Source organism: Rhamphochromis sp. 'chilingali', assembly GCF_963969265.1.
Source record: "Rhamphochromis sp. 'chilingali' genome assembly, chromosome: 20".
NCBI lineage: Eukaryota > Metazoa > Chordata > Actinopteri > Cichliformes > Cichlidae > Rhamphochromis > Rhamphochromis sp. 'chilingali'.
Window position 1 is genome coordinate 981685 of NC_137947.1, and position 12336 is coordinate 994020.

Below are 12336 nucleotides of genomic sequence, written 5' to 3' on the forward strand. Positions count from 1 at the left end.
ATTTTAAATGCACAACAGTTAAAAAACACTGCAATTAATAATTATTGTTGTGTGATGTATTTTTTCCCTACAATATCTGTATTCTTCTTAATGATCAGTTATTATTAGCAAAATCCACAATCAATGATTTTTTTAATATATCAAAGAGGAGCTGCTGAGGCACTCTGTTTGGGATCAATTTATATAAAAATGCATTCTTGGAAGCAACCAGACCTGATTAAGACCGATCCAAGTCTTCATCAGGGTCTGACAGATGCACCGTCAGGATTAAGTAAGTATTGAGTTCTTTAACCTCTAGAGGGTGTTACAGGTGTTACATTTACATTGTTACATTTATAAATATTTAAGAAGTATCAATGAACATGTTTACACACAATAACCAGGCAGCAGACGCTTGACTTGTTCTGTCACAGATGTGTAACAAACGTGTGGTAACAGTACCTCGCACGCAGGATCCAAATGAGACACGCCCACAGCAGCAGCACAAAGGTTAACCAGCTGTGGTATGTGATGCTCCAAACCTGGACACAAAGTGACTGTGTGTGAAAGTCTGTGACGCTGCTGCTGAAACGAGTCTGAACAGAACTTCATGGTTACCATCATTGCTATGAGAGCACAGACGTAACTCTGCTGCATGACCACTCTTCCCAGCAGGAAGAATGGGCTTTCACCCCGTTTCCCACTGCAGGCCACATTCGCCTCTGCACCTAAAGAAAAGAATCATATTCATGTTCACAATGTTGCGTTAGACCTCCAACAACCATTTGTTGAGGTAAAACGAGAAACTACAATATTACAGCTCTAGAGGCAGCTGTGGCTCAGGAGGTGGACAGGAGGAGGAGGAGGACGTGGAGGAGGTGGACAGGTTGTCTACCAATTAGAAGTTCAGAGACTTAATCCCCAGCTCCTAAAATCTGGGTGTCAAAGCATCACTGAAACCTGAGTTCGCCAGTGCATCAGTGTGAGGCCTGCGACAGCCTCGACCGGTGGAGGTGCTAACCACGATGGTGGTGGAGCTCACAGTGATCCACCGGGAGCAGGCAGCAGCCACTCAAAAACACCTGGAGAGAAACAGGCTGTAATCCTGGTAAAGGATCGCCTGAAAGCACCAGGGTCCCTGCGAGAGCCCAAGCAGCCAGCAGGGAAGAGCCAGCCAGTCCCATTTCCCAGTAGGTCCCGGTGGCTACGGATGCTGTATCCCGTTCACCGGGAGCCGCACAAGTGCCAGGGCAGGAAAGTTAGAAATGTGGGTAACCGGGGCACCTTCGTCTGGACTGCCGGATGATGGATGCGGGGCAGGTAATATGGTGCTTATACCATGCCCCTGAACCGCTCAGGCACTGCTCTTTTTTCTATGACATTGGATTAAACCAAGGGCAAGTAGCAGAAGCTCGATGGCTCCCCTGCCTAAGTTGGGGGACGTGGGTATGTGGCGGGATGTGGTCTGAGGATCAGCTGCAGGGGAGGGGTGGGTTCAGGGGGCAGTGCCAGTGGAGGCTGGTCAGCACACCTTTGACAGTAATTGTGTGGTTTTGCCTCCTGTTTCAGTGGACACGTAGAGGTGAAGCCGTGCTGAAAAGTCAGACACTGTTTGGCTGCACGGACCAGCGCACTCGTGTGAGCATGTTGTAAATGTAAACCTGCCATGATGGCAGCTTTCTGGCTGAGTCTGGGGTCCTTCGTGTTAGACTGAGTTATGCTAGAGCTGCAGGAAGCAAGTATCTCAGTCACAGGACTTATGGTCATTTATGTATGGCTGAGGTCATAAGGGGGTGATATTCACTGGCACCAAACCTGAGACCCCTGATCCCAGATAACTGTTGGGTGTACTTATAAGTGACATGTTTTTCATCCATTAAAACTCGTTTCTTGGTTTGAGTATACTCTATGTGTACGTCCTCAAAGACAATTAAATGTTGTTTTTCAATTAAGCTGAAAAAGTCAGTGATGTCCACAGAATATCGTTCACTTTTGTGCGCTACATCATAAATGATTCACTTCAGGCTGTCGGATCGATGTCCTCCAGTCAGGCCTATAACGGCTGTCCACTGTTTGATTCTTTTCTGACACACTTTCATACTGGGTGACTTATACTGGTTAGTCATTTCTGTGAAAAATAGCAGCTGGTACCGAGATAGGGCTGACTGTCTTCGGTCACAGTCCCTCCGCTTTCTGTTGGTACAGACAAGAGTACGACCTGAAACACAGAACACACACACACACACACACACACACACACACACACACACACACACACACACACACACACACACACACACAGATGTTTATTTGTACTTATGTGGAGGGTATATGACAGTTTTAAATATTAAATAGTTCCAGCCCTATCTGGATGTCAGCACAAAGAGCAGCACGGTCGATACTGGTATGAGTAAGAAGAAACACCCAGTGCATCATGGGAAGCCCCCAGTAGCCTTAACATATTGCAGTGTAACTAAGGGAGGATTCAGGGTCACCTGATCCAGCCTCAGCTATATGCTTTAGCAAAAAGGAAAGTTTGATCCTAGGAACCACAAGTAAGTTAGCAGTGCTTGATCAGGGAGATAGGCTACTGCAGCGTTTTGGATCAACTGAAGGCTTTTAGGACATCCTGATAATAATGAATTACAATAGTGCAGTCTAACAGCAATAAATGCATGAACTGGGGTTTTAAGCATCACTCTGAGATAAGGTGTTTCTAATTTTAGAGATGTTGTACAAAAATCGAAGAAACTAGTCCCAGATTTAACAAGGACATGTCCTGGTCAAAAATGACTCCACAGTGTTAGCGGAGGCCAAAGTAATGGCATCCAGGGTAACAATCTGGTTAGACACTGTATTTCTACGAATTTTTGGAGCCAAGTACAAGAACCTTAGTTTGTCATCTGCACAGAAGTAAAAATGTATGCTATACCTACTAATGATACTGCCTAGGAGAAGCATGCATAATGTAAACTGAACTGGTCCCAGCACTGAACCCTGTGGAACTCCATTACAATATATTTTACACCTTACAACATAAAGCACCCTGAGGCGACTGCTGTTGTAATTTTGGGTCTATACAACTGAAACTGAATTGGATATATAGTGAAGATAGACAAGCATTTCTTTAGTACGATATAAAAACACAGAAGAGAAGAAGAATCTCTATTTAAATATCAGCCGTAGGCAATAAATCCAAATAGAGCCTTTTGTACAGCCAATAGAAATGATCTACCTGTGTGTCGTCTTCATAGTCGTCTTTTTGTTCATTCCAAGGCTGTAATTCCACCAGCTCTTCTTTCCTCTCGCGTCTTTTCTCCTGTTGCTGCTTTTCCTGCAGAAAAAGAACAAGCCCTCAGAAGATTTCAGAAGATACAGTTTTTCAAAAGTCACGTGGCAGCTACAAAAGTGCATCAGCTGCAGAGTCTGTGCCATGTTAAACCCACCTGGGCCTCTTTGCTCTCCTACGTCTCCCTAACGTAAAAAATCTTTTCAATAAAAGAGTTATTTTTATTATGTTTGTTTTTATATTTTGAATATCAATATGTTTGGGTTTTTGTATAAACACTGTTTCAGTATGTGAGATTTGATACGATAACAAAGCTTTCCATTATGTTTAAATACTTTATCAAAGAAAAGCCAGTGGGGGCACATTCAGTACTAAGAGAATATAAAGATACAGTGGGGCAAAAAAGTATTTAGTCAGCCACCGATTGTGCAAGTTCCCTCACCTAAAATGATGACAGAGGTCAGTAATTTGCACCAGAGGTACACTTCAACTGTGAGAGCCAGAATGTGAAAAAAAAATCCATGAATCCACATGGTAGGATTTGTAAAGAATTTATTGGTAAATCAGGGTGGAAAATAAGTATTTGGTCACCTCAAACAAGGAAAATCTCTGGCTCTCACAGTTGAAGTGTACCTCTGGTGCAAATTACTGACCTCTGTCATCATTTTAGGTGGGGGAACTTGCACAATCGGTGGCTGACTAAATACTTTTTTGCCCCACTGTATGTTATAATATAAAAAGAGTGAGTGAGGAGATACCGCGTTAGAGCCTCCGTGACGTCCTGTTCTGAGAACAGTCACTATGGTAGTATAGAGCAAAAAGAGGATTCCTGGGTTGACATAAACTGGCCAGTCATGACTGCTGTTCAGATTGAGGTCATAGGGCAGGGTGCAGTTTCCTGGTATGATGATGTCCTTCAGACCAAAGAGTCTAGGCAGAAAAAAAGAGAAAGAAATCGAGGAATAGACCTGTGTTAATTGATTTACTAATACTGTTGTGACCAAGTGTCAGGATCTAGAACATTATGATCAGGTGTGATCAGTGAAAATCCGGCACCATAGACATAGCAAAGCAAAGATGTAGAGTCGTAGCCACAATGCTAAAGTACGATTAGCATCAGGCAATTCAGTAAAGTTTGCAAGGGAAGTATTTCAGATGTTCTTTTGTTTTAACTTTGATGATTACAGCTTACAGCTCACTAAAATCATGCACGCAGCTTCTCACAGGTGCTGGTTTAGCGTGAGCGGCCACCACGTACTACATGGTTAGAACACAGTGGCCGGAGTTCGAGTCCGACCCTTGACCTCTCCTCTTGACAACAACAATAGATTCCCTGCAGGGTTCTCGGTGGGTTTTCTTGACTGTCGTCTCAGGAGTCTCACTTCCAGTCAACTTTCCATTGATATGCTTTGTTCCAGCAATGTGCGTCTGTGGCTCGGCGAGTCATCATCTCAACAATCCAATGAGCAGTCTTTCCTATGATTGTGTTTGTGTGCACTGAACAAGCACGAACTCAAAATGTGTACTGAACAATGAATAACCTTTTTGAATTGAATGACAAAAGAAGAAAGCTTTTTCAAATCTTTGGTGGGATACACTAGTACACGTTTTTTGGGGGGTTGTTTGTTTGTTTGGGGGTTTTAAGTTGGAAACGTGTCTTTCATCACTAATGAAAATAAGTACAAGTACGTTGGGTCACAGATTTGCATGACCTGTGTTACATGCAGTAAACAAATTGAAGGAACAGAATCGTATTATTTCTGTCACCATCCACGTTACAGACGCACTTCAGTCATATGCAACAGCTGTGTATGGAAGCCTGTTTCCGCCACTAAAAAAAAAGGATCCATAACTCAAAATTCCGACATATTAACTCAAAGTAACTCGAAATTTGACATGATTTCCTCATTACGCAGAAGCTGAAGCCTCAGCTACAAATGCTACAGCTAAGCTGTATTACATCCAGTCGCACAGATTGCTGAGTGTTTTCAGCCTGGCTTCACAAATGATGAAATCCCTGTTATTAGCTGAATCACACGGTGTTACTATCAGCAAACGTACTCGCCAAAGCGCCAATTTGTTGGGATCCGTTTTTGAATGCGCGCTCCTCTGCGCCATATGCTTCCGGGTAACAAGAAAGCGACCTCATTCACACATATTTTTGATTGGCAGAGCTAACTCGAAATTTCGAGTTATTTTCTCGAAATTTCGAGAAAAGTAAGTCTAAATTTCAAGAAAATAACTCGAAATTTCGAGTTATGCATACTAGCTGTTTTGTTTTTATTTAGTGGCGGAAACGGGCTTCCATAGCTGTGCCTTCATCACAATTCTAATCATTTTTTTTTTATCACAGCTCAGAGTTGAACTCATCTTTATGTTGATGATACCAAACATGTTCCAACGTGATCAAACAAAGTGTGAAGCTTAGGATCAGCTGACACCTGGGACATGGCACAGTAATATCAAAAAGGCTAAGAGTTCTTTTAAAGTACTAATAATAATAATCACACATCTACATTATCTACATTGAACATTTGACTATTTTCCCGTCAGCTTCACTAAAGAGACACAGACTCAGTTTTATGACAGTGGAGTATGTTTGCTGGGTAAACGTCGACTAGGCTGACTGATGAACAGCTGGCTAAGTGATACCGATACAGAAACCTGCCAAGAGGGCCGTGACGTCATGAGGAAGAAACTGAGAAGAAGAGAGACCGTAAATCCCAGTGGAGGCTCATTCCACTCATGCCTCTCATGCCAGCACAGTCACACTGCGTTCATTTCGTTTCTCGTCAGTAAACTTGAATAGTTGACCCGAAAGAGAAATTTCATAGCCACAGATATGTGTACTGATACAATTAAGGAGGGTTTACAGGCATGAAGGCACAGCAAATGACATTTTTGTTGTTGTAGGCTGAATTATATGTGTTTAAATACTGGCCTCTCACAGTCACTTCACCACAAAGATGGGGTCTTTATTACTCAAATGTTAAAACCAACGGCAAAACGTTGTCTTGTTCCTCTGTAAATCTGTAAATCGTGAGCCAAGTGTGGCCTTTCAGCTCTAATTTAAGGGATTTAACCCAAATTCTGGATTATCTGTTGAGGAATTAAAGCTGCTTTAAACAGAGGCTCAAAAATATCAGAGGCTCAAAAATAACTGGACAAAAGGCCGACAGGGAATTTCTTTTTAAATGTGAGGCTCAAAGTGATTCGACCGCACCGGAGAGAGACCAGTGTTGAGCTGAAACCCAAATAAACTGTTAAACAACGAATTCAAATATTTTTATTTGTTTAGATTAGAAAGTCTGCACTTCAGTTATATCTCGACAGTAAAATCCACTCTTACAAATCTGTTTGTGCAATAAATTATTGACCCAACTGTATCAAGACGTATACACGGCCTTTAATAATCAGGCCAAAAACTGGCACTGCCAGAGGTTTCGTCATGTCAACTGGAGTTTCTTTTCCCCCAAGTTACATGTCCTGCAACACTGATGAAATAGCACTTTTGCCTGCGGTCATGTGGCATCTATTTCTGTTGAAATCTGCTGAATAACCATGCACGGTATGAAATGATGCAACCAAAGGGTCGCTGTCCCCTGCAATTCTGCATATGCATATAATCTGTTATTATGAAGACTTACCTGGCCCACAGGCTTTGTGGGGGGAACAGGGCCTGGGCCAGCAGACTCTGGTATAAATACAGACACACCATATGGCCAGCAGTGAAGAAGCCCACCATCACACACAGCGCATTGAAACCCAGGTGGCTGATGGGAAGATGACATGCCCACCAAGTGCAAATACCAATGAAAAGCAGGAAGTAAATGGCTGAGAAGGCAGATGGCAGTGTGATCCCTATAAAGAAAAGGTCAGAGGTTTATATGCAGTGCACACAAAGGTCCAGAAAATGAAGTACAAACAAAGTGGGCCTGATAAAAGTTTTATGCTCCTTTGTGTCTTAAAGGAAAAACACAATATTTCTTAAAGAGCAACTTTTACGCAAATCCAGATGAATCTTTGTCATGAGTCAGATGGTGATTTGGTCATTTATGATGGAGATTTTCACCGTTTGACTATGTTGATGAACGAGAATTTCATGAGATGACGTGGATTTCCTTTAGAATTTTGATTTTTTTACGTTACAATGAAGCAAAACCAACTTGCAGCTTTTGTCTGGGCAAACAAACAAAATGTCGTCATGTAAAAGACATCAGTCGTATTTCGGCTGCGTTTTTGCTTTCAGTTCTTTCTTGAGCATTTCGACATTTATTCTTATTTTCCCTGTTTTTCCAAATCTCCTGTCAATCTTTTTTCTTGCTATTTGAGACAGGCAAAAAGATAATAATACTTGCGGCAGTAAGTATTACTGCCGCAAGTATTATTCTGGTACCTGCACCTATGGTATCAATTTGAAATCTACGTCCCTTCATTCTCGAGTTATCGTGTCCACAAACTTGGGTGTCCGCGTAGCCCGCTCGCACAGCAGGGTGACGACAACACCCCATCGGCCTTTTACAGATGAGGGGGTAATAAAAAGTAACAAAAAACAACACTAAGATCTCACCAGCAAGACCCAGCAGGCTAATCGCCAAGATCCTCCCCAGGTCCCGCAGAACTTTCTGGGCTGTAGCCTTCAGCTGCTCAGCCAACTGCTTGGCTCTGGTTACTGTGGAAACCTCATCAGCATCACCAGCTAATGACCTCTCTTCTTCATCTTCCTCTCCTGTTGCCTCTTCTTCATTATCATCATCACAGTCACTGTTATCATCATCCCCAACGTCTTCTGTGTCGTCTGTTGAATTATGTTCTAGCTATGATGTGTAGGAATGAAAAGAAAGACATGCTTTGTAAATTACATCACCCAGAGGATTCCTTCGGTTACAGGAGTAGTGCTGGAGCTAATATCCTACACTTTATTTCTGCGGACACATTCTCAGCTCACTGTGTGATTATCTACTGATGTAAAAATCTGATGAAATAAATGTCGAAATCTGAATATATATTACTGTGCAAAAAGTCTTGAGCCAATCCTTATTTCATGATGTTTTGTAATGCTTTCTGGGTGCATTTCAGAGGTTTTCTTTAGACATCGGCTGCTTACAAAAGAACGCATCTTTCATATCTTGACCTGGTGCGTTGTAACAATATGTGGCAAGTGGACAAACATACGGCAAAAGTAAAGGTGTGAGGCCTAAAAAATAAAAACTGCAGTAGATGAACAGTATCTGAAACTCGTGTACTGTTCACTGAAGTCTCAGAGAAATGGTCTGGGTAAAAAGGAAGGAATTCTTAACCTCTTAAATGTGGACATCACATTTCAGGTTGTTAGACCACAATAGAAAATGTTACACATATAGGTGTGAACATGTTCCCATGTTTGAAGTAGCAGCTTTGGACCGAAAGTTTTCATGTTTTATGCGACGTTCAGAAATCTTTTACTTTTTTTTACTTTGTTACGTCTTCCTGCAACTGTTAGCAGCACCTCAAATTAGCTATATTGCTCAAAGGGGCACAACTGTTGTTTCTCTTTTTGTTTTTGTACTCAGGAAAAATGCTGCTGTGTTCAGACAACAAATAAAGAGTTTTGCACAACATCACCAGAAACGACATCAGGTAAAAAGATGATTCTTTGTTTTTTCATTCATCGGGTCCGAATCAGCCCAAATCGCAAAGAGATTTAAAATTGCATGGCGTGAAAGAGTTCGGGTCTTAGGAGTTTAAGGAAGGAAACGAAAACAATAGGCAGAGTTACGCCAATCACAGAAGAACCAGGTGAAAATCAGTGGCAACAAGTCTGATGGATGGATGAATACACATTTAAAAAGTTTGGTTCAAATTGTTATGGTTGGTCAGGAGAGATCCAACAGTGAGTCTACAGCCATCTGTAAAACATGGTGGAGGCGCCGTCATGGTTTGAGGCTCAATTTCAAGTACCATCATATTTTGATCCAACCTGCAATGCCATGTGGAAAGCATCTGACATGATGCTGTCATGTCAGCTTATTTTTCAACATGACATTGGTCCCAAACACAGCATTCCTGAAAAAACACACACTCTCGGGTATGGACTGTCCTCCCAGAGCCCCCCTATTCACATTCAGAAGCAGGTGATTTCTCCCACACCACCTCACTAAACCATCCACTCCTCCCCCTGTTCTTAATTAATACATGTAACCACTGCAGAATTATTAGAGTGTTTCTGTAGATGGCATGACCTGTAGTGAAGATCTGAGGCATCGAGATGATCGGGACTGGAGACGGCACTGTGAGACGCTCCTGCACTGCACCCAAACAAGTGTGTAGCAGAGAGCTGAACCTAAACCTGTTGAATGAATGGCTCTTCACCCCCTCCAGGCTGCCCACTGCAGTGATGGCTGTCCATCTGTCACCTTAAACCCAGTGATTTTCTTCACTCCACCCATCCCTCCTGTTGTTCTGCTCGAGTTTGCCCTCGAGCTTCCTTCTGTAGGAATTCTTGCATTTCTGTGAATTCACCCGCAGCCCGTTCTGCACTTTCCAGTTCTTCCCTGCCCCCAGACCTGAAAGCTACGGAAGAGGATTAGGGCCACTGTTTTTTTCTTCTTTTCCAGAATTCTCAGATTAAAGTCAGAATTCTGACTTTTTCCAGAGACCTTAATCCTCCTCTGTAGAAGCCAGCCTTCTTTTAATTAGGCTTTTTTTTTTTCAGATCACCAGTGATTTAAGGCTTATTGTTCTCAAAGAAGAAAGTAGTCCTTGCTAGTAAGATTATGTATTTACAACATGTGTTACACTTCTCAATAAGATGAAAGGAACATGTATTCAGAGCACAGCATCAAGTCAGTTAAACCTCTGGGACACTGAGTTGTTAGTGAGCAACAATGAGATCAACAATGAGATGTCCCCCCTTAGATTTGTAAGATTTTACTTGAAAACTCAAAAACTGTGGCGTTATTTTTGTGCCTCTATTCTGAGCGCAGTAAATAATTTGCAAGAACAAATGCTGTATTTTGAGAAGAAAAGTTTAATTTGTGCAAACAAAATTCATTTCTGTGTGCAAGAAATGAATTTCAGTGTTGGCTATTATCCATCCACACACACAATAACAGCCCCTGTTGCTCAGATCACACATCTGCTCTCAGTGTGCAAAAATTCTGACTGGCTGGAAAATAATTATAGTTATAGAAAAAAATAAAGTTTAAGTAGACTTCAGAAATAGAATAAATGATAAGAAAACTGCCTGTGCTGTAGAATCAAGGTGGTCATACCAAATATTGACGTTCCAGGTAGTAAGAATTGCACACCCCTCGTCTTTGCCTTATCTGCTGTATTTGTTTGTATGTTTGACAATGTTTTGATAAATTGCTGTACCCATTACCCATTTTTCTAGCAACATATAAAGAATTGAAAGCTGTCTCTGTTAGGATGCCTGGGTCGTCGACCCAGGGTTTTTGAGTTTATGATATTATTTATACTGTCTAGTTTTTGGTTTCTTTGAGTTCTGTCTTATGGCTTATGTCTCTGTCTTCTTTAGTTGCTCTGTCTCCCCTATCACCTGCATCCCCTTGTCTAGTTCGCGTCTATGTGTATCTTAAGTTCCTATATCCCCGTGTTCAGTCAGTGTTTTGTGTCTGCCCTGTTCCCACGTCTCTGTTCCCTTTGTAGTGCCTGCATATGAGCCTGTCTCTTTGTTCAGTCTGTGTTATGCATTTCCTGTTTTACTTTGAAGGTCTGTGTCTTATCTCAGTGTGTTCAGGTTACGCTTCTTTGGTCTCGTCAGTTCTGATTTGCCCCAGCTGTGTTTCCCTCCTGTTACCCATTCCCTGATTGCTTCCTCTGTGTATTTAAGCCCTGTGTTTCTCTGTGTCTGTGTCGCGATCTACCGTTTACGTTGCTGTGTGTTTTGCCAGTCCACCGGTGTTAGTTTATTTTCAGTTTTTCCCAGTTATGTTATGTTTGCGTTCAGCTGTTTTGGTTTAAGTTTGTCTCCGGAGTCTGCATCTTGGGTCCTATTCCTGTTTGCACACAGCCGTCACCTAACAGTCTCAAGACTTTTGAGTAGTACTGTACTCGAGGAATTGGTTTCACTGAGTAATATCCATGCACTTGATCTGGTGAGGCACGGATTAGCACACTCAGTTGTGTGTGAGTATCAACAATTTGTAAGAGGACTTCATTTTTCACACAGTCTACTTCAGCTTTTGATTAAAAAATGACGTGTTATTGTTCCTCTGAGGTTGTATTTCAATCATTTTAGAACCTGCTATGATGCTAAAAGACAAAAAACAACAACACAGTTTTGTTTTGACCTTCTCCTTGCTGCATGCACTAGTGATTGTCCATCTACCATATATAGTTTTTATGTGTAATTTTGTGACTTCTTTGATTTCAGCACAACCACACTGCTGGTTTCCTGTCATAAAGATACACATTTAAACATATGCAAAGAGACTCACCGATGTAATGTTGGCAGCAGCCACCATTTCTCTGTTCCTGACCAATCTGCTGCAGAGGATGACTGTTACCAATGCAAGTATACACACACCAAGGTCTGGGCACAGGAGACGTGCCACTTTCCAAGGGTCTTCCAAGGGAAGCCTATGACACACGTACACATGTAAGGCTGTTACAATTATAGGATAAATAAAGTATATCTCATTTTATCTCAACTCATGTAAAACATTTCAGAGATATCATACACAAAATATATCCACATTGCATGGTGGATGTATGGATACCATTACAATCCAGAGTCCTGTTGGGAACACTTGATTTATTCAAATGAGTGAATGAATAGTGGCATTGTAAAGCGCTTTGGGTGCCTTGAAAAGCGCTATATAAATCCAATCCATTATTATTATTATTAAATGTTATTTGACACATTACTGCAAATCAAGCAAAAAGTTAGATACGTGGCTAATAGAAGACCAAATAAATACAGAATGCTAAAAGATGAATGTATACAGGCAATAGTGAATTTAAGGTTGCACTCGTGCAAATAGATTTAAGGTCGCCTCCTGCCAAGTTCATACTAATCGAATCAGTTTAATCTGCAGCTTTACAAAAACAGCATATGGCCCATG

General features: G+C 41.7%; 1 protein-coding gene across 4 annotated transcripts in view; it reads right to left on the bottom strand.

Moving 5' to 3' along the window:
* Nucleotides 1–12336, bottom strand: part of piezo1 (piezo type mechanosensitive ion channel component 1 (Er blood group)) — a 97582-nt gene that overhangs the window by 56715 nt on the left and 28531 nt on the right. For 3 of the 4 annotated variants that reach the window (XM_080869218.1, XM_080869217.1, XM_080869215.1), the window contains exons 4-11: nucleotides 11710–11851; nucleotides 7839–8085; nucleotides 6916–7129; nucleotides 4027–4198; nucleotides 3215–3313; nucleotides 2131–2197; nucleotides 598–707; nucleotides 442–521 (exon numbers count right to left, since the gene is read on the bottom strand). In XM_080869218.1, coding sequence (XP_080725344.1) covers nucleotides 442–521; nucleotides 598–707; nucleotides 2131–2197; nucleotides 3215–3313; nucleotides 4027–4198; nucleotides 6916–7129; nucleotides 7839–8085; nucleotides 11710–11851 — 1131 coding nt within the window. The remainder of the gene's footprint in view (nucleotides 1–441; nucleotides 522–597; nucleotides 708–2130; nucleotides 2198–3214; nucleotides 3314–4026; nucleotides 4199–6915; nucleotides 7130–7838; nucleotides 8086–11709; nucleotides 11852–12336) is intronic. The other variant, XM_080869216.1, reaches the window with a different exon arrangement.